Source organism: Polypterus senegalus, chromosome 17 (genome assembly GCF_016835505.1).
Source record: "Polypterus senegalus isolate Bchr_013 chromosome 17, ASM1683550v1, whole genome shotgun sequence".
Taxonomy (NCBI): domain Eukaryota; kingdom Metazoa; phylum Chordata; class Cladistia; order Polypteriformes; family Polypteridae; genus Polypterus; species Polypterus senegalus.
The window spans coordinates 78594628-78614861 of NC_053170.1; the positions used below are offsets into that span (position 1 = coordinate 78594628).

The 20234-nt window shown below is 40.0% G+C and overlaps 1 protein-coding gene across 2 annotated transcripts in view; it reads left to right on the forward strand.

Moving 5' to 3' along the window:
* afmid (arylformamidase) overlaps positions 1–12962 on the forward strand; it is a 137135-nt gene extending 124173 nt beyond the window's left edge. For both annotated transcript variants that reach the window (XM_039739499.1, XM_039739500.1), the window contains exons 11-13: positions 2232–2367; positions 12327–12431; positions 12725–12962. In XM_039739499.1, the coding sequence (XP_039595433.1) occupies positions 2232–2367; positions 12327–12431; positions 12725–12754 (271 nt within the window). In that variant the 3' untranslated portion in view covers positions 12755–12962. The remainder of the gene's footprint in view (positions 1–2231; positions 2368–12326; positions 12432–12724) is intronic.
* Positions 12963–20234: the final 7272 nt, after the last annotated feature.

The window sequence follows — 20234 nt, forward strand, 5'->3', positions numbered from 1 at the left end:
AGAAACTTGTGCCCACCCCTTACTCTGTAATCTGCAAACCATCCTACAAGCATTTCCCCCTAATTTCACAGTGGTCCAATAATCTCACTCCACTGGCTTCCCCTCTCTCATGGTACAATATAGTGTAGTATTTTTGATTTTGTCCAGGAATCTCGAATATTATTCATATAAGCCCACACTTTAGAAACATTTTTTAGAGGTTATCTCATCTCATCCACTTTGCCATCTCTGTTCACTTGCTTGTCTGGCATCTTTTTATACATGTTCTGGGACTGCCTTTCTGTCCTTTCTCTTTGGTACAAGTCTTTCACTTTTTCTCATCATTTCTTTCTATGACTGCTACTACAGTACCCTGACCCTTCTTTTACTGGACCGCCCTACTGTTGTTCTCATTTCCCACTAGTGTGAATTGTTCTGTCTTCCCATTTTAGCAACCAAATTAATCCTTGTCTCTTGAAAGAAAAGTCCAGATCTCATCACCTTTAACAATTTTAATTCCTTATTTTTTAAAAATGAATTTTCTTAGAACTATCCTCGTACCAAATCAATTGGGCTTCAGTTAAATCCACTGACAATTTCTCACTATAGCTCAGTCTATTAGAACCTGGTTATCTGGGTTCCATTGATATTGTTCTTATCATTTTTCTAGTCTTCTTAAATTATGTGGTTAGTTTCCTGTTTCCTTACTGTTCTTTTTCACTTTAACCATACATATCAGTCTGTTTGTTTTTTTTTTTATCATAGGCACTGTTTTGGATATTCATGGAATTGGGTAGAAAGGGTAGAGTACCATCCAGAACTTATTCCAGTGTGGCATCTGTTAACGTTATTGTTAGGCACTTGTTTCCATCATGATAAAACAAAACACTGTATAATTTCTGAAAACTGGAGAGTGGGACGCCCTGGAATGAACACATTACTAATTAATATGTGTGGCGGACTGCCGGGTCCCATGACTGGCCGGGACACCTCTTCAACATATGTTCTGGGGGAGCAACCATGGGCAGCACAATACCTTCCCCGGGACGCTTGGTGGCAGCCTCCCTGGCTGACGGTGGTGCCTCAACTTCCCGCAGGGTTCCATGGGAGATGGAGTCCTCCATAGCCCGGTTGGGATCTGGGGTGGCCGCCAGGGGATGCTGCATGGGTTCCTGAGCCCAGCTGGACGAGTCTTCAGCCCCACCCGGAAGTGCAACCAGAAACAGGTGATCTAGCACCTGGAGTAATTCCGGGTGGGCTATAAAAGGAGCCAGCAACCACCACTCAGCGGCCAGAGTCGGGTGGAGGAGGACAAGGTTTGGAGAAGTGGTGGTAGAAGAGAGGAGTGTGGTGATTTACTTTTGTGTGTTGTTTGGGACTGTGTTGTGCCTGTGGGGATTTTGGGGAAGATGTGCCCCACAGGTGAAGAGAAATAAAAAGTTTATTTATTTTATACATGCCTGCAGTGTGAATCTGTGTCAGGTCGGGCACTTATATAGCACCTTGTTACATATGATAATGGGATTATACAATTTACAAAGAAGAAAAGGGTTTACAGTATAGAAGAAGAGAAACAGTGTGTTTTTCCACACATGCAATGGAGTTCCCTGAGATATCATGTATAAATGTTATAAACAGAGAGTAACATTGATTATGTTTATGCTAAAATGTAAAAGAAGAATTTTATGTATTTTATTTCTGTTATGTGTATGGCTTGTGGGTACTAAATCTACATCTTGACATACATACCCATATGTTATGTTGTGGATTACTATTCTACTTTAGGTGTTATTATAGCTCTTTGAAGAAGATTGTATTACAGATCGTATCTTGGAGGAATGGTTGTACTGAAAAATATTTTTGGCCAATATTTCTTGTTCATTAGAGTTTCAGGTTCTAACTGTAAAAGTTCAAAATTACTCACTTAAAATATTTTCAAACTATATGAAAGGAAAAAAGTTTGGCAATCTGGTTATGCCAAATGATTTCCAAGATCAATAATTAACTAAAAACAAGATGTAATTAATAGGTAAATAGAATTGCTAATTTTGTAATATGTCTAAAATGTAAATGTACTTGCCATGTTTCACCTCTGCCCCACTTCTTTCATCTTTCAGTAAGATTAATATAAAATATTGCATTCTGGCCTGAATTTAACTTGTTTCATAAAGACGGGTCCTTTGTGTGTTATCACTGTTTATTATTCTCCAATTTCACCTCATCTGAAATTATCTTTTTTTGGCATCCTATAGAAAAGATGCATCAATGAACAGTCCCATTAGACTTGTGACACAAGCCAAGAGTTCAGCGGCAATGTGTGAAATTCTGATATCTGTGGCTCAACATGACTCTCCTGAGTTCAGAAGGCAGTCTTTGGAATATTTCCAGGTAAGAATGGAATTAATCTACCACAGCTGTATAGACGTGACCACTCGGAACACATATGAAATGTTTGTATTCCAAATCACGATATATTATTTGCCCTCTTTAAATGTAAGCACCTCACACCCAGGTAAACACACAAGCTCTGAGAATCTTCTTTGCGACAGTGGGGGGATGGGATAGCAGGCAAAGGAATTTAAGGTGGCCACTGGATTACAATTTTTTACGTAGGCTTCAGGGATTCTAGTGTTAATATTTGTTTTGTATGATGGTTACAGCACATGGTTATGTATACAGTAATCCCTCGCTACTTCGCTGTTCACTTTTCGCGGATTCACGACTTTGCGGGTTTTTAAATATAGTAGTAGTGTTTCCTAGTCTAAGAACAACAAAACAAGTTTGGTGACTAAGTGCGTTGTAACACGGGCTGTGATTGGTACATGAGTGGGAGACAACAAATCACAGCTTCCTGCTTTCTAATTGGGCCCATGATTGGTGCTTTGACTGATGCCCAGATCCCACAGCACCTCCCCTTGTCTCTCTGTCATGGCCATTTTGCTTCAAGCTTTCTCGCCGAGTGGTTTACTTTACTCTGTACTGGGTGTGATTTTTTTGTGGTTTCTTTGTGTTGAACTTCGCTTCAATTTTCACCCCCTGCAATGGCTCCCAAACGTGCTCCATCTTCCAAGGCTGGTGCTGAGCCTAAACGCCAACGAAGAATGATGACGATCGCTGAGAAGGTGAAACTTCTGGATATGTTGAAGGAAGGGAGAACGTTCACGGTTATGGCTGCAGACTGGCTAAGGATCTGCAAGAGTGGTCACAGGAATGGAACGACGATATGGTTCGATTAGTCCAATTTTGCAACAAGGTCGACGATGTCATGACTGCCTACAAGCTGCTCTTCGACTGGAAAAAGAAGCAGTGGCAGCAGCTGCCAATCACAATGTTTTTGCAGCCTCGCAAAAAAGAGGCAGTTCCTACTACTGCTACGGATACACCTTCGGAAACCGTGGAAGAGGTACCCCAGGAAATGGCACCGCCATCTGAAGAGACGTAAAATACAGTCATCGGCTGCGCAGTAAAAGTGATCATCACCTTCATCGTCAAATCATTTTTACTGCACAGCATATTTATCACCATCATTACGTCATATATAGGTACGTGTACTTCGCTATACAGTAACTGTAAACTTATCTACCGATTTAATATTGCTTAACAGTTGTCCCTGTTATTAATAGAGTAAACGTTCGGTTGTATACAGTACAGGGAGGGTTTAAAAACGTCAAAATCCAGTTAAATTATTAAATAAATATGGTGTCTCTACTTCGCAGAAATTCAGTTATTGCGGCCGGCCTTGGAACCTATCTCCCATGATAAACGAGGGATTACTGTATATGCAACTTAGCCATTCAGAACTGCACACAGAAATCAATATTATGTATCTGATGGCAGTACAGGTATCCATTGATGTACATATTATTTAGTAAGGTCTGATAGTACCTACATCTGCGGTCTATAGCTGGTGTCTTATCTTATTTATACCCTAAATATAGTGCATATTCCAAACAAAACTGATTCCACTCCCAGCCGTGTAAGGGTACAGTATATATCTGGCTTACAATACATATAATTATTTGACAGCTGTGATAAAGAGATATGTTAAAGATATGTACAAACCGGATTCCAAAAAAGTTGGGACACTAAACAAATTGTGAATAAAAACTGAATGCAATGATGTGGAGATGGCAAATGGCAATATTTTATTTGTAATAGAAGGTAGATGACAGATCAAACGTTTAATCCTAGTAAATGTATCATTTTAAAGGAAAGATATGTTGATTCAAAATTTCACGGTGTCAACAAATCCCAAAAAAGTTGGGACAAGTAGCAATAAGAGGCTGGAAAAAGTAAATTTGAGCATAACGAAGAGCTGGAAGACCAATAAACACTAATTAGGTCAATTGGCAACATGATTGGGTATAAAAAGAGCTTCTCAGAGTGGCAGTTTCTCTCAGAAGCCAAGATGGGTAGAGGATCACCAATTCCCACAATGTTGCACAGAAAGATAGTGGAGCAATATCAGAAAGGTGTTACCCAGCAAAAAATTGCAAAGACTTTGCATCTATCATCATCAACTGTGCATAACATCATCCGAAGATTCAGAGAATCTGGAACAATCTCTGTGCGTAAGGGTCAAGGCCGTAAAACCATACTGGATGCCCGTGATCTCCGGGCCCTTAAACGACACTGCACCACAAACAGGAATGCTACTGTAAAGGAAATCACAGAATGGGCTCAGGAATACTTCCAGAAACCATTGTCAGTGAACACAATCCACCGTGCCATCCGCCGTTGCCAGCTGAAACTCTACAGTGCAAAGAAGAAGCCATTTCTAAGCAAGATCCACAAGCTCAGGCGTTGTCACTGGGCCAGGGATCATTTAAAATGGAGTGTGGCAAAATGGAAGACTGTTCTGTGGTCAGACGAGTCACGATTCAAGTTCTTTTTGGAAATCTGGGACGCCATGTCATCCGGACCAAAGAGGACAAGGACAACCCAAGTTGTTATCAACGCTCAGTTCAGAAGCCTGCATCTCTGATGGTATGGGGTTGCATGAGTGCGTGTGGCATGGGCAGCTTGCATGTCTGGAAAGGCACCATCAATGCAGAAAAATATATTCAGGTTCTAGAACAACATATGCTCCCATCCAGACGTCATCTCTTTCAGGGAAGACCCTGCATTTTTCAACAAGATAATGCCAGACCACATTCTGCATCAATCACAACATCATGGCTGCGTAGGAGAAGGATCCAGGTACTGAAATGGCCAGTCTGCAGTCCAGATCTTTCACCTATAGAGAACATTTGGCACATCATAAAGAGGAAGATGCGACAAAGAAGGCCCAAGACAATTGAACAGTTAGAGGCCTGTATTAGACAAGAATGGGAGAGCATTCCTATTTCTAAACTTGAGAAACTGGTCTCCTCGGTCCCCAGACGTCTGTTGAGTGTTGTAAGAAGAAGGGGAGATGCCACACAGTGGTGAAAATGGCCTTGTCCCAACTTTTTGGGGATTTGTTGACACCATGAAATTCTGAATCAACATATTTTTCCCTTAAAATGATACATTTTCTCAGTTTAAACTTTTGTTCCGTGATTTATGTTCTATTCTGAATAAAATATTACAAGTTGGCACCTCCACATCATTGCATTCAGTTTTTATTCACGATTTGTATAGTGTCCCAACTTTTTTGGAATCCGGTTTGTATTTATGTATGTACATGTATATATGTGTACATATATTTATATTTATGTGCTGTATGTATTCTTTATATTATATGTTAACGTGTGCTGTTCTCTGTTTAGTAAGAAAAAGTAACATTGTACTGATCATTTTGTTACCTTGCTCATAGCATATTGGACACCAGTTCATTGTATCCAGTCTTGTTGCGTCTCCTGTGTCTGTGTCATATTTCATAGCTCCTATATTTTTGTAAAATCAAGTGCATCATGGCCTTTAAATGTCTCAAGCTTAAAAAGAGGTGCAATAAACAGTGTAGCTGGTCAGCAAAGAAAAGAAGATGAAGAGGATGACCAGCGTTTCTTCAGGTTAACAGATGTTCAGGGTCCTTTCTTAAAGAATCAATAAATGTCCTTTCAACTACCATTAAACAGCTGCTTATGTGGGTGTGTCAGTCCACCCTTAACCTCTTCATCTTCAGGTGGGTTCACACCATACGGCTCCTCCCTGCAGAGACTCACACCTGACGCAGGTCAAGTGGCAACGCAAACAATTCTGAAAGTGTTGAAGCAGTGAATGTAACCACACATGACTTTTTCTAATCCCACTCTATAATACTGGCAATTCTGAAAAATAAGGAGATTTACTTAACTATTGTGGGAAGCAGTCCAGACACAGACAGACGGACATCATTTATAGTCCAACACATGTTTACTTATAATAATAAAGTGCACAACCCTGTGCCGCAGCACCAATCACCCCAGTGGTCCAGGCCAACACACAATGCCTTTCCTCTCTTCAGGGCACCTCTTTCCTCTCCCAGACCTCGTCCTCTTCCACCCGACTCCAGCCCTGAATGAAGGGAGGCAGCCCCTTTTATGTCCTCCCGGATGTGCTCCAGGTGTGCTCCAACAATCTTCCACCGACATGCCCCAGTGTGGCGGAAGTGCCAGCTGTATCCCCAGAAGCACTCTGAGTGTCCCTGCTCCTCTTCCCCCCAGCAATTCCTGGTGTGGCGGAAGTGCTGAGGTCCAGGGCTCTCCAGGCATTGGGGCGCCCCCTGGCGGTGACCACGGGCCCCTACAGGGTTGAGCTTCAAAGCTCTGCACCCGTGGCCCCCAAAGAAACCAGGGCGGTTGCCCCCTCATGGTCTGGAGATGGCGCAAGCCCTCCTCTGGTCCTCCTGGGCATCCTGGCTGGGTACCACCCCCAGCCGCGTGCCACACTATGAATGATATTTTTGTATCTAATGCTGTACAGCATATTTAATGTCTCCCTTATAATTATGGAGAGAACAACAACAACATGTATTTACAGTGCATCCGGAAAGTATTCACAGTGCATCACTTTTTCCACATTTTGTTATGTTACAGTCTTATTCCAAAATGGATTAAATTCATTTTTTTCCTCAGAATTCTACACACAACACCCCATAATGACAACGTGAAAAAAATTTACTTGAGGTTTTTACAAATTTATTAAAAATAAAAAAACTGAGAAATCACATGTACATAAGTATTCACAGCCTTTGCTCAATACTTTGTCGATGCACCTTTGGCAGCAATTACAGCCTCAAGTCTTTTTGAATATGATGCCACAAGCTTGGCACACCTATCCTTGGCCAGTTTCGCCCATTCCTCTTTGCAGCACCTCTCAAGCTCCATCAGGTTGGATGGGAAGCGTCGGTGCTCAGCCATTTTAAGATCTCTCCAGAGATGTTCAATCGGATTCAAGTCTGGGCTCTGGCTGGGCCACTCAAGGACATTCACAGAGTTGTCCTAAAGCCACTCCTTTGATATCTTGGCTGTGTACTTAGGGTCGTTGTCCTGCTGAAAGATGAACCGTCGCCCCAGTCTAAGGTCAAGAGCGCTCTGGAGCAGGTTTTCATCCAGGATGTCTCTGTACATTGCTGCAGTCATCTTTCCCTTTATCCTGACTAGTCTGCCACCACCATGCTTCACTGTAGGGATGGTATTGGCCTGGTGATGAGCGGTGCCTGGTTTCCTCCAAACGTGACGCCTGGCATTCACACCAAAGAGTTCAATCTTTGCCTCATCAGACCAGAGAATTTTGTTTCTTATGGTCAGAGTCCTTCAGGTGCCTTTTGGCAAACTCCAGGTGGGCTGCCATGTGCCTTTTACTAAGGAGTGGCTTCCGTCTGGCCACTCTACCATACAGGCCTGATTGGTGGATTGCTGCAGAGATGGTTGTCCTTCTGGAAGGTTCTCCTCTCTCCACAGAGGACCTCTGGAGCTCTGACAGAGTGACCATTGGGTTCTTGGTCACCTCCCTGACTAAGGCCCTTCTCCCCTGATTGCTCAGTTTAGATGGCCGGCCAGCTCTAGGAAGAGTCCTGGTGGTTTTGAATTCTTCCACTTACGGATGATGGAGGCCACTGTGCTCATTGGGACCTTCAAAGCAGCAGAAATTTTTCTGTAACCTTCCCCAGATTTGTGCCTCGAGACATTCCTGTCTCGGAGGTCTACAGACAATTCCTTTGACTTCATGCTTGGTTTGTGCTCTGACATGAACTGTCAACTGTGGGACTTTATATAGACAGGTGTGTGCCTTTCCAAATCATGTCTAATCAACTGAATTTACCACAGGTGGACTCCAATTAAGCTGCAGAAACATCTCAAGGATGATCAGGGGAAACAGGATGCACCTGAGCTCAATTTTGAGCTTCATGGCAAAGGCTGTGAATACTTATGTACATGTGCTTTCTCAATTTTTTTATTTTTAATAAATTTGCAAAAATCTCAAATAAACTTTTTTCACGTTGTCATTATGGGGTGTTGTGTGTAGAATTCTGAGGAAAAAAATTAATCCATTTTGGAATAAAGCTGTAACATAACAAAATGTGGAAAATGTGATGCGTTGTGAATACTTTCCGGATGCACTGTATATTCCTGTTCAAATCATTTCTTTATATTACAATTAGCAGCGGCCCTAGCACTGACCCCTGTGTGATGGTGCAGCTCCTGCTTCATGCTCTCACTTCTCTTCTGAGAGCCTCTAAACCGTAGGTAATATAACCGGATGAGCTTGGCAAATGGGAACAAATCAAACTCAGCAAGTGGATGGTGGAAAAGTTAAAGTGCTTTTGTTCAATAAAAATCAAACAAAACGGCGTCCAACTAAAGTGCAGTGCTCAAAACCTTCATAAATAAATTATCCATAATAACAGGGTGAATAAAAGTGGAGGTTAAAAAATCCCAAATAGATCAATCCATTAAAACAAGGTTAAAAACAACAGGCTGGAAACCGTCCTTTATAAAAACCTGACGCCTTCTTCCTTCTACCTGGCGCCTCCCCTGCTTCGCCCATCAGGCTTTACAACAGGGGAGTCCCCAACCTGCAGCTGCAGCTGATTTTTTCCTGCTCACCTGGTAGTCTTCTGTCCATTGGCTCTGTACAGCTCATCCGCCGGACCGAGACTCGGGTCCCCAGTTACCAGGGCGCTCACACTGGGGCTGTCCCTTCCAGGCCTCCTCTGACTCCCACTTTCTTCCGCGGTGAGCCAACCACCTTCCGGGACACTCCAGCTCCTTGTGAACACTCAGCTGGAGCGACCACTTCTTCTGCCCGCAAGTGTCAGCCAAACATTCTTTCAGGGCTCTCCTCTTGGCTGCCTGCTTTCACCAGCGAGCCTTCTCTTCCCTCTCGCTCGCTCGCTCACACCCGTATTGGCTCTTTTCTTCTCCTGCCCTCCTCTTTCTCCAACTTCCGTTCTGTCTTGGATCTTTTTTTTTCTCCCCCTCCGCACTTGCGCTCCTCTTTTTTTATGACAGGGATGTGGCACAGGTGTGGAGATTAGCAGCTCCCACCGTCGATTACAGACACAGACGATCCCGGTCTTGTGCACTTAAGTGCGGAAATGCCCACACCCGGGAACCACTCCGTACACAATACTACGCTCCTTGCTTAAGCCGCGAGTGCGGCAATTATTGATTTAAAAATTGGCCATCCATTTAGAGCCTCAGACCCGCAATATCACACCCTGTAGAATACCACTGTTCACATCAGCTAATTCTGATAACACACTCCTAAAAAAGACCTCTTTCCCTAATGCTTTCCAGACGCAACCACATGTCCTCACTAAGACATGGCTTATTGTCCAACTGAAGAGGACTTGCGTTTAAATTGTGTTTGACATAAACAGCAACCCCACTTTTCTTTTCTGTCTATCATTCCTAAAAATATAAATCCCTCTTTTATACTCATCCCCATCTCAGCAGCTAAAATGGAATTTTTTTTAGCTTGTGTGCTTCTGACCCAGTAATAGTCACATTAGCAATGAGCCAATTTTCTGATGTCACTGTAAAATATAATTGTGCATCGATCACAGTATATTATACTTTGAATATTGCTGTTGTCATGCGCATTTTCACATTTTTTATTTCAAAAATATAAATATATACCAACACATATACAACTAAATGGCCAATGACAAAGGCATCTTAGGAAACCTTTACTAGAAGAACTCAAAATAAACAGACGCAAAGGGAAATTACTAAATACAAACCTTCAGTTCTCTCTGTAAAACAGACAGACCACATTGCACCATCTGCATTACGCCAGTTACACCTTTTTCCTTTCTTTGTACATTCAGAGCACAGTGCAGTAATAGGCCTGGGTGCACATCTTTTTTTTTGTTAGTTTGAGAAGCCTGTGGCTATCATATTTTTGTGAATAGGTAAAACTGTCTATCGGGGCCATGTAAACATATAGTCTGAGCACCCACATTGTGGCTTGTCTATCAGAACGAACGCGATCACATAGTTTGAGGACATATACGACTAGCATCTCTGTCATGCAGTGTGAGTTGTTGCTTGCACATGATTTCTAAAAGTCATGTATGTCTGGCATTAAAGTAACAAAGCGTGTACAGTAATCCCTCCTCGATCGCGGGGGTTGCGTTCCAGAACCCCCAGCGATAGACGAAAATCCGCGAAGTAGAAACCATATGTTTGTGTAGTTATTTTTATATATTTTAAGCCCTTATAAACTCTCCCACACTGTTAACATTATTAGAGCCCTCTAGACATGAAATAACACCCTTTAGTCAAAAGTTTAAACTGTGCTCCATAACAAGACAGAGATGACAGTTCTTTCTCACAATTAAAAGAATGCAAATATATCTTCTTCTCTTCAGGAGCAGAGAATTTCAGAGGGAGAGAGAGAGAGAGCGCGCTCGCAAAGAAAAGCAAACAATCAAAAAATCAATACGTGTGCTTTTAAGTTTGCCGGCATTTTTTAGAGGAACGTTAGTATCTTCTAAGCAAACAGCCTCTGTGCAAACAGCCCCTCTGCTCACATCTCCTCCATCAGGCGCAGAGAACGTCAGAGAGAGAGAGAGCGAGATTAAAGCAACAATCAAAAAATCAATACGTGTGCTTTTAAATATGCCGAGCACCGCAATAAAGCGGCATTTTTTTAGAGGAGCGTCAGTATCTTTTAAGCAAACAGCCCCTCTGTCAGGCGCAGAGAATGTCAAAGAGGATGAGAGAGAGGCACAGACAAGTAAACAATCAAGCTCCGCGAGGGATGCATATCTTATAGCATTGAGGAGTTTTAGTTAATATGTAATACATGCTCTGATTGGGTAGCTTCTAAGCCATCCGCCAATAGCGTCCCTTGTATGAAATCAACTAGGCAAACAAACTGAGGAAGCGTGTAGCATAAATTAAAAGACCCACTGTCTGCAGAAATCCGCGAACCAGCGAAAAATCTGTGATAAATATTTAGATGTGCTTACATTTAAAATCCGATAGAGTGAAACCGCGAAAGTCAAAGCGCGATATAGCGAGGGATTACTGTACATGGCTGCTATAGCTCTGTGATGTTACACTAGCCTTGCAAAGTATCACCTAAGTTGGCAAATTTACTAGGAAAATATTTGGTGAACAAGGTCACTGGCAAACACAGCATATTCTCTGAGAAAACTTTGGAGAATTTCATCAATCAATACTAGTTGTTTTCTGGTCCATAATCCTACCAATGAACCAGAAAACATTTTGCGTTCTGGCCAAGAAAGTACATGTTCACTCCTAAATTACTTCATTTTGTCTGAGAACCCTGTTTAAACCTAAAGGACATCAGAAGGAAAGAACTGTATGAGAAGTTCCAGTTTTGTTTTATCATTTATTTAGTGCTTTTATGATTATTTATGATGCTTTATGTTGCCATTATGTGGAATTATTTTTGTGTGGCACTGACACTTTCTGTATTTATTTTGTGTTGACACTGATAGCATCCAAACCTTGTAAAATAACTTACTAGTTAGTGATAAAACACTCCTTTCATTTTAAATCTTTTCATCTTAAGCAAACACCTACATGATAGGAGTGTTTAAAATTATGAAGGGTAATAAGTAGTATATTAGCAGTTTTCTTACAATCCACTCTTCAAAAAACACATTAAGAGATGAAGACTGAGTAGAAATAAATGTACATAAATTTGTAATAGTTTTTTATCCATGCGGAGAAAGAGTAAACCATTTCTCATTAATATTTGTGAAACAGAATAGAATAAAACATGCCAAATATTAATCAAAGTTAATTTCATTATACAGTATTATGAAGTGACCTAATTAGGTAAAGGAATAAGACATTTAAAAGGATGTTACTTCACATAAAATATATCAAAACATTTTGTATGTATTATCATCTTGTGTAGTGTTAACACAGTTTCTTAAAATTTACATTCCTTTTATTTTACAGGCATTGAAATCTGTAGGTCTGAATGTTATCTGGGAAGATGTACCTAACACTGATCATTTTGATATCATTGAAAATTTACAGGATGCAGGTTTTCGCATTACACAGGTATGCCTTATTTTTATTTTTACACTGTTGATATTGTTAAAATGTAAATAAGTTTAAAAATTTAAGCATAGTTGGTAATTCTTTTCATAACAGGTATTACAAAACAAAGCATCAAAATAACACAATTTTAAATGAACTTCCAAAATACTGTAAGCTTAGTGTTACCGTATTCCAACTGTACTGTTTACCATGTAGTAATGATACTTTAGCCTATGCATTAAGTTTACTGAAATGGCTGAACATTTTACTGTTGCAATCATTAATTGCATTTTTTATATTTTTGCTTTTTACAGAGTATTCTGAAGACAGTTAAAAAACTTTGACTTGACAAAGTTTTGATATGAAAATTGATAAAATATGAAGAATTGACCCATGCTCAAAAACATTACTAAAAAGTAATTTATAATGTGTTAAATTGCTTATGTGACACAGGTTTTATGATCATATCTCTGAATTCAATTTACATAAGAAAAACTAATTGTTAATATATTTCTGTTTAGTTTTTAATGTATAAAGTGATAGTAGAGAAGAGTATTTTGTGTTTGTGTTATTTTTTAGCTTATTATATTTGTATCTGCTAAGTTTCAGGTCAGGTCAGGTTGGGAAGCATGCACTGGTAAAAAACATTGCCGCACCCACCACATGTTGAAACAGCTTAGGATCCTGGTTGGCAAACCCCCAGGCTGACACGCAGTCTAGTCCCACCCTCCAAAAATGATCCTCTATCTGTCACAGCCAGGTGTTACTTGGTCATCCCCTTGGCCTGGTCCAGCCACTCAGGTCCTCAACATGAGGAAGGATCCTGCAAGCCGGATCACCCTCGGGGAATTATGCCACATGGCTGTAGTGCCGTAACTGACGTTCCCTCACAATGTAGCTAATGTACCCCATTCAGGACTCCATGGGCAACTGCTCAATCGACACAAATTCAAACACACATTCAAAGAGTCATTAGCTTCTAATTATTTTGATTTTCATTAGGATGTCCCTAAAGCTGAATGTGATTATTGTATGGTAAAGACTGTGTCAAAGATGGCTGGGGTGGCGACCCAGCTGGGATGCCCAGAAAGACCGGAAGAGGGCTTACTCTCACTTCAGAGCGGGGGCAACCACCCTGGTTTCTTTGAAGCTCTACCCTGCAGGGGCCCGTGGTGACCGCCAGGGGGCGCCCCTGTTCCTAGAGAGCCTTGGACCTTAGCACTTCCGCCACACCCGGAAGTGCTGGGGGGAAGAGGATCGGGGACACATGGAGTGCTTCCGGTTACACAGTCGGTGCTTCGGGTTACTGGAGGACACCTGAAGCACATCCGGGTGGCTATAAAAGGGGCCGCCTCCCTCCATATGATGGCTGGAGTCGGGACTGTAGAAGGACAGAGCTTGGTGAAGGAGGCAATGAGGCAGCCTGAAGAAGTGAGACAGTATTGTGTTGTGGCAAGGACTTTTGGGGACTTTTGGGGTTGCTGCACTTTTGTAAATAATGGACTTTGTGAATAAACATGTGTTGGGTGACATTAACATGTCCGTCTGTCTATGTGCGGGCCAGCTTCCACAACTGGTACTGTTTCCTTCTGACAGAATGGGGTGGGAATAAAATGGTATTTATTGGGCTGCATTCCTCCTTTCTATCCAACTGTCATTTCTTTTTGGTAATACACCTATGACTGGTGGACAGGATAGCACAAGCTGCTTCAAATTGCTGGGGCACCAATGGTTTTTTTTTGTTTGTTTCATAAAAAAGCAAATAAAAAGTGTGCACAAGGGCTAATATGCCATCCTTTTCACTGGTGCAAAACAGATAAAAGGTATCTCACAATAGGGAGGCTTAGGTAACTTGAAGGATTCTGGGTCAAAAATCAGACGGAATTCTCTGAGGGCTTATATGACCTCAACCAGACGAAGTGTGGCTAGCTCTGGGCACTATGGCCAGGTTAGTTGCTCTTACTCTGTGGCTGCTTGCAGTTGAGGGTGGAAAAGGAGAGACTGCATGACTGCCCCATGTCATCCTCGAGTGGTACCATTTACTTCAACAGAGCCAGGATGATGATCTTTATGCGCACATGTGTGACATGGCCCATCTTCTTTACTTTCATGCTTGGAAGTTCTTCATTAGCATATCAACAACAACAACATTTATTTACTGTATATAGCACATTTTCATACAAACAGTAGCTCAAAGTGCTTTACATAATAAAGAATAGAAAAATAAAAGACACAATAAGAAAATAAAATAAGTCAACATTAATTAACATAGAATAAGAGTAAGGTCCAATGGCCAGGGTGGACAGAAAAAACAAAAAAAAAACTCCAGACGGCTGGAAGAAAAATAAAATCTGTAGGGATTCCAGACAATTAGACTGCCCAGTCCCCTCTGGGGATTTACTTAGTTAAATCCACTCATTAACCAAATTTATTTCAGATCTTGATCTAATGGAATCCTTCCATCCGCTGACCCATACAGCTTAAAAAATAACTTTGTTTTCATTTAGATATGGTTCACAGTCCCGTGCCAATTGCTTATTTGTTTCAAAATCACTAATGTCTTTGATTCTTCATGATTCAATTTCTTTATCTGGTGTTTCAGATCACAAAATTATGGGTTGATTCCATCTGAGCATGTTTTCTCATAAGGCACCCTCTATTATTGTAGAATAGGATCATCTGATTCTAGTTTTAAATGACAAACAATCAAAGGCTGCATCCATGATTTGGCAATCACTTTTGCATCTGGGGTGGCCCATGCCAATTGCAAGAAGGCTGTTGACCTCAAGCATGCCTTTCATCATTAGAGAGTTCACACCCTTGTGTGGCTGATTCAAACCATGAACTTTGTATCTATTAAATTAGTAAATGAGGTAAATGATCTACTTGGGTGCCATGCATAAATTGTTGGTTCATCAGACAAGGGCAGATTGCTATGTACCAGGTGTCAACCACAGTAAATGTCTGCTTTCCATCTTTAAAAAAATGTTTTCTCAGAAGTCACAGAATGGGGCTGTTACCAGTAATCAGACTGAAGTAAATAAAATTTTGCTATTTTTATGGAAGGCCATGGACAGTATATTTTTTACATGACCACTGTTCTTTTCTTGAGTCCCTTGCTACAGAGTTGTAGAAGGCTCTCAACTCTATGAGTCATTGGTGTTGTGACTCAGGAGTCCCTGAAGCAAGGAAGACCCAAAAATATTATCAAAAATGGTCCTCTGGGGGTATTACAGTCCGAACCCTGACTAGATACAAAAAGGCCTAGAAGAGTCTTTATAAAATAAAAAATTTATTTAAACAAAATGTTCTGTAGTTCAAGAAGTTCCTAAGAGCACAAAACGAATTGCCTGAGCAGGTAGGGCAATTCACAGCAAACACAGTCCAAATATCCAGGATATCAGAAAAGCAAAGAGGCACAGCAACACACAAGTAACACTTCACTTACTAACACAATCGAAACGAACCGCAAGGAACTATGGAAGGCCCTTCAATATAATGGCTGCAGGGCAGTACCTGGCAGTGACTGGTAGATGGTCCCACCTCTTTGGAGACCACCCATAAAACACATGGGAAATCAAGGCATTTTTCAGTTACAAACAAACACAAAGAATCACGATTATAATAAACAAAAGAAACATTAATATAAACAAATGGCATAAAATTGGGCAAAATAGACAAGAAACACAGCTTTGAATACTAGCCAGGGGAGCAACGTTAGCAGAAAACTGGCAATGGGAAGGCCCAGGGTGTAGATGGCTGTCACACCGAAGTGTTGTTTGTCATATTCTCTGTGCTGCTATAGACTCAGCTCAGCTGGGACCCCACCTTAAAACTGCCCTAATTATGTTACTGCTTAAGCAAGGTAAGGACCCAGCTGATTGCTCCAGCGAGCATCTTTATCTTTAGTGAATGTACACATTAGATTGTTAGCTAAAGCACTTGCCAAGGTGATTGCAGCTTTTCCTGTTAACCTCATACACCCTAATCAAACAGATTTCAACATTCAGCAGATAACATTCATAGACTAACACATTTAATTGACGCTGTCCCCACTCTCTATTCCCCTCATTACTCTGGCAAGAAGTAAATATTATAAATTTCAGTCCAGGATGTGAAAATATGAATCACACAGTCTATTCAACTCCTTCTGCTTTTGTTCTGTATATCTTTAGTTTTGTCCCCATCCATGAAAGAGTCAGACAAGGCTATCCACGTTTTCCATTTGTGTTTAAAATATTTCCTTGGAACCCTCAGTTGCAGATATCTAAAAATCTTTTAAAATCGCTCCAATTACTGTGCGCAAAACCGTTCATAAAATTTCTCTTTACACCGATGATGTTCTAATATATTTAGAAATGTTTCCTAAATTCTTATAGTAGTTCTAGACATTTTTAATTCTTATGAGGCCTGGCCTGGCTACAAGATTAAATGGAACATCTCCTTGGTATTCCTTCATTGCAAATCTGTACCAGCTGACTCTCTTCCTCTCTCTATTCCACTAACATTTTCATTATCTGGGTACTGACATCTCTATCTCAATCTGCACTATTGCTTCAAATAATTACATCCAGGTTCTTAAGAGTGCTTCATAGTTAAGTACAAGTCAAACTTGTTAAGAAGGCAGGCTCTATTGTAGGATTAAAGTTGGACAGTTTAACATCTGTGGCAGAGCGACGGGCATTAAGCAAACTCCTGTCAATCATGAAGAATCCACTGCATCCACTGAACAGTGTCATCTCCAGACAGAGGAGTAGCTTCAGTGACAGACTTTTGTCACTGTCTTGCTCCACTGACAGACTGAGCAGATCGTTCCTCCCCCACACTATGCGACTCTTCAATTCCACCCGGGGGAGTAAATGCGAACATTATTCAAAGTTATTGTCTGTTTTTACATGCATTTTTATTACTATTTACTTTAATATTGTTTTTTGTATCAGTATACTGCTGCTGGATTATGTGAATTTCCCCTTGGGATTAATAAAGTATCTATCTATCTATCTATCTATCTAGTCTATATCTTCTTGGGGTTCTCTCTCCTTCTGATTTTGTGTTTTGTGATAAGGAGTCTCAGACATGACAAAAGTGCAGTTGAGGCCTCCAGAAATACTACAAAAGCAGTTAAGGACCTTCATTGCTCAGCCTAGAAAAGGTTCACCCATTCCAGCTTACTCAGAACAACTAACACTCAGCTTTAGCCAAGCATGTGCTAAACACGAAATAAAATAAAGATATGAAACATAATCATTACAAAGCAACAATAAAACGTAAACATAACAATAACATAACTGCTACATAACATTGTAATAGAATGAAGTAATAAGAGGCCCACTTTCAAACATATTGTACTGGTCCAAAATAGAAGATGTGGTGAAACAGCTCTTCAGGATCTTAATTTATCACTGGTTATTTACTCTCAGTGGCATAGCTAGGGGCGGGCGGAGTGGGCAGTACATTTTTGGGGGCAGCAATATTGGCAAAAAGGCTAAGTACAATTCGTGTGTAAGCAGCACAGCTCGGAAAAATATCACTCATGAATAAAAAAGGTAAAATTCTCTGATTTTTATCCACAAATGCTTCAAAAATAATTTTCAGACTTTCCTACTGTGATGGTATCAGACACAGCAGTTGGAATTTAATTTAATGTAGGCAATAACAAAAATAAACATAAACATTACACCGATAATAATTTCTAGGAAGATAAACAACTAATTTACAATTTATAATATAATTTCGTTATCAATCCGAATGCATTTTGCTCTGCACAGAAAACATCTCCACCTATCATTTATACACTACACTTGTTCTGGTTTTGCAACTTAATTATATTAAACTAATAATTAGAACTTGACTTATCAGTGTGTCTATACTGTATTCTTGTCTAGTTGATGCTTATAAATATTTATATGTGAAAAATGTTTGCTGTTTCTCTATATATGAATAAATCTATGCAAAATTTATCTTAATTTTTCTCTATACATCATTTTAATTTTCTATTGAAATAGATTAACATATTCAGATATGTTGGAGGGCGGCAAATTGAAACACCACCCACCCCAAGCGGCACAAACTCGAGCTATGCCACTGTTTACTCTACCCTGGCTGACACTGGCTCAACTCTCCTGCTAATCCTCCTTCCTGCTGTACAAACCCTTTATTCTTCTCTCTCGATATGCTTTGTTCCTTTTGCTTCTCTTAAACTAAAGTACTCTCAATTTTCCCATGGCCAAATTATTTATTATGCTCTACTAATTTGGCAACAGGTGAAAAAAATACAGTATGGGTGCCCTGTTTCTAAGTGGCATTTGCATTTGCCTATTTGTTATAATAGTGCCCTTCAGATTGGTGGCTGTCCTATTTCTTTTCCGGTCTTTATGTCTCAGGGAGTTAGGTCACCTGGGGATTTGGTTTTCTCCTTTTCTGGTCTACCTGTAGTGTCATCACAGGATTTGCTTACAAGATTCTCTTTACTGCATTCCTCCTTCTTTTTCTATATTCTGTTCAGATCAGAGTTCTACAAGTGAAGTTCTTCTGAAGTCTCCCCTCCATGTACACTGTCAGCCAAAGGTTTTACAACACCTAGATTCTTTGAGTTTTTATGCAAATGTGTGCAGTTTAATGCCTTAATCTTTCATGACATCAAAGCATAGAACAAGTAAACAATGACAAATAAAATAAGTCAAAGAATCATTAAGTATACAAAATGTTATTCAAATTTTTGATTCATCAAAGTAACCACCTTTTGCTGATATAACAGCCAAACTTTGGTAATACTTTTGATTCCAAATGCCATTAACTTTGTGCAAGTCACCAACTCTATCTATCTATCTATCTATCTATCTATCTATCTATCTATCTATCTATCTATCTATCTATCTATCTATCTATCTATCTATCATATAGTGTCTTTTCTTTCTATCTATCTACAATTTTTCAAAGAATAAAAGAAGGAGCAGAAATGGTTTGTACAAAATAAAGAAATTAAGTAGTAATTTATAATAAAATCAGGGCTGAATGGCATAATTTGATTATGCCATTTCTTCTTCACACTCTGATTAGTGATGATTTGCTTTTTCATTAGGTGTAATCCACCAGAATTTAAGAAGAAAAAGAAGGAGAATGGTTCTCTGAAGTAGCATTAAATTGTTTGGTGAACATTATTATTTGTAAGAATCATCTGGATTTTCTCTTTTTCTGACATTTTTGCTCTGTTCTTGTAAATTGTGTTTATTGGATTTTGGACTGGCTTTTTTATTTTGAGTTGCATTTTTAGGCTAGGGTTGCCAGACGTACCTTATATACGGGATATGTCCCATATTTGATAATTTTGTCCCTTGTCCCGTAATGACCTTAATGACCTACCAAATGTCCCATATTTAGTTCATTTTCAAATTTTGTAATAAAAATATATTTTTACTACCTTCTTACGGTACTCACTTGTAACTTTATAAGTAATTATACTTCCTTTTCTCAGATTCTCTTGATGAAAATAACCCAAATGTTACGAGGAAACTCGTGTTTGCTGCCTGTTTGCCACTTGTTCAGTTGCTATGGCTGGCAGAGCACAGTGACACTCTTACTGTTTTGCTCTCCAGATGCGCTGCTGTGCAGTTTTGTATCAGCGCTGCAACATACAGTGTCTGTCAGCAAAGTGTGTTGTTACTACTTGCCACGCCCACTTTTTTCTAACTACTTGTATTGAATAATAATATATCTCTGTTGTCTGTATTAAATAAATATTTTCAAATGATTTCAGTTTTGCAGAATTTTTTTAGCTTGTATTAAATAATGTTCAAATGATTTCACTTTTGTTTTCCTCATAAC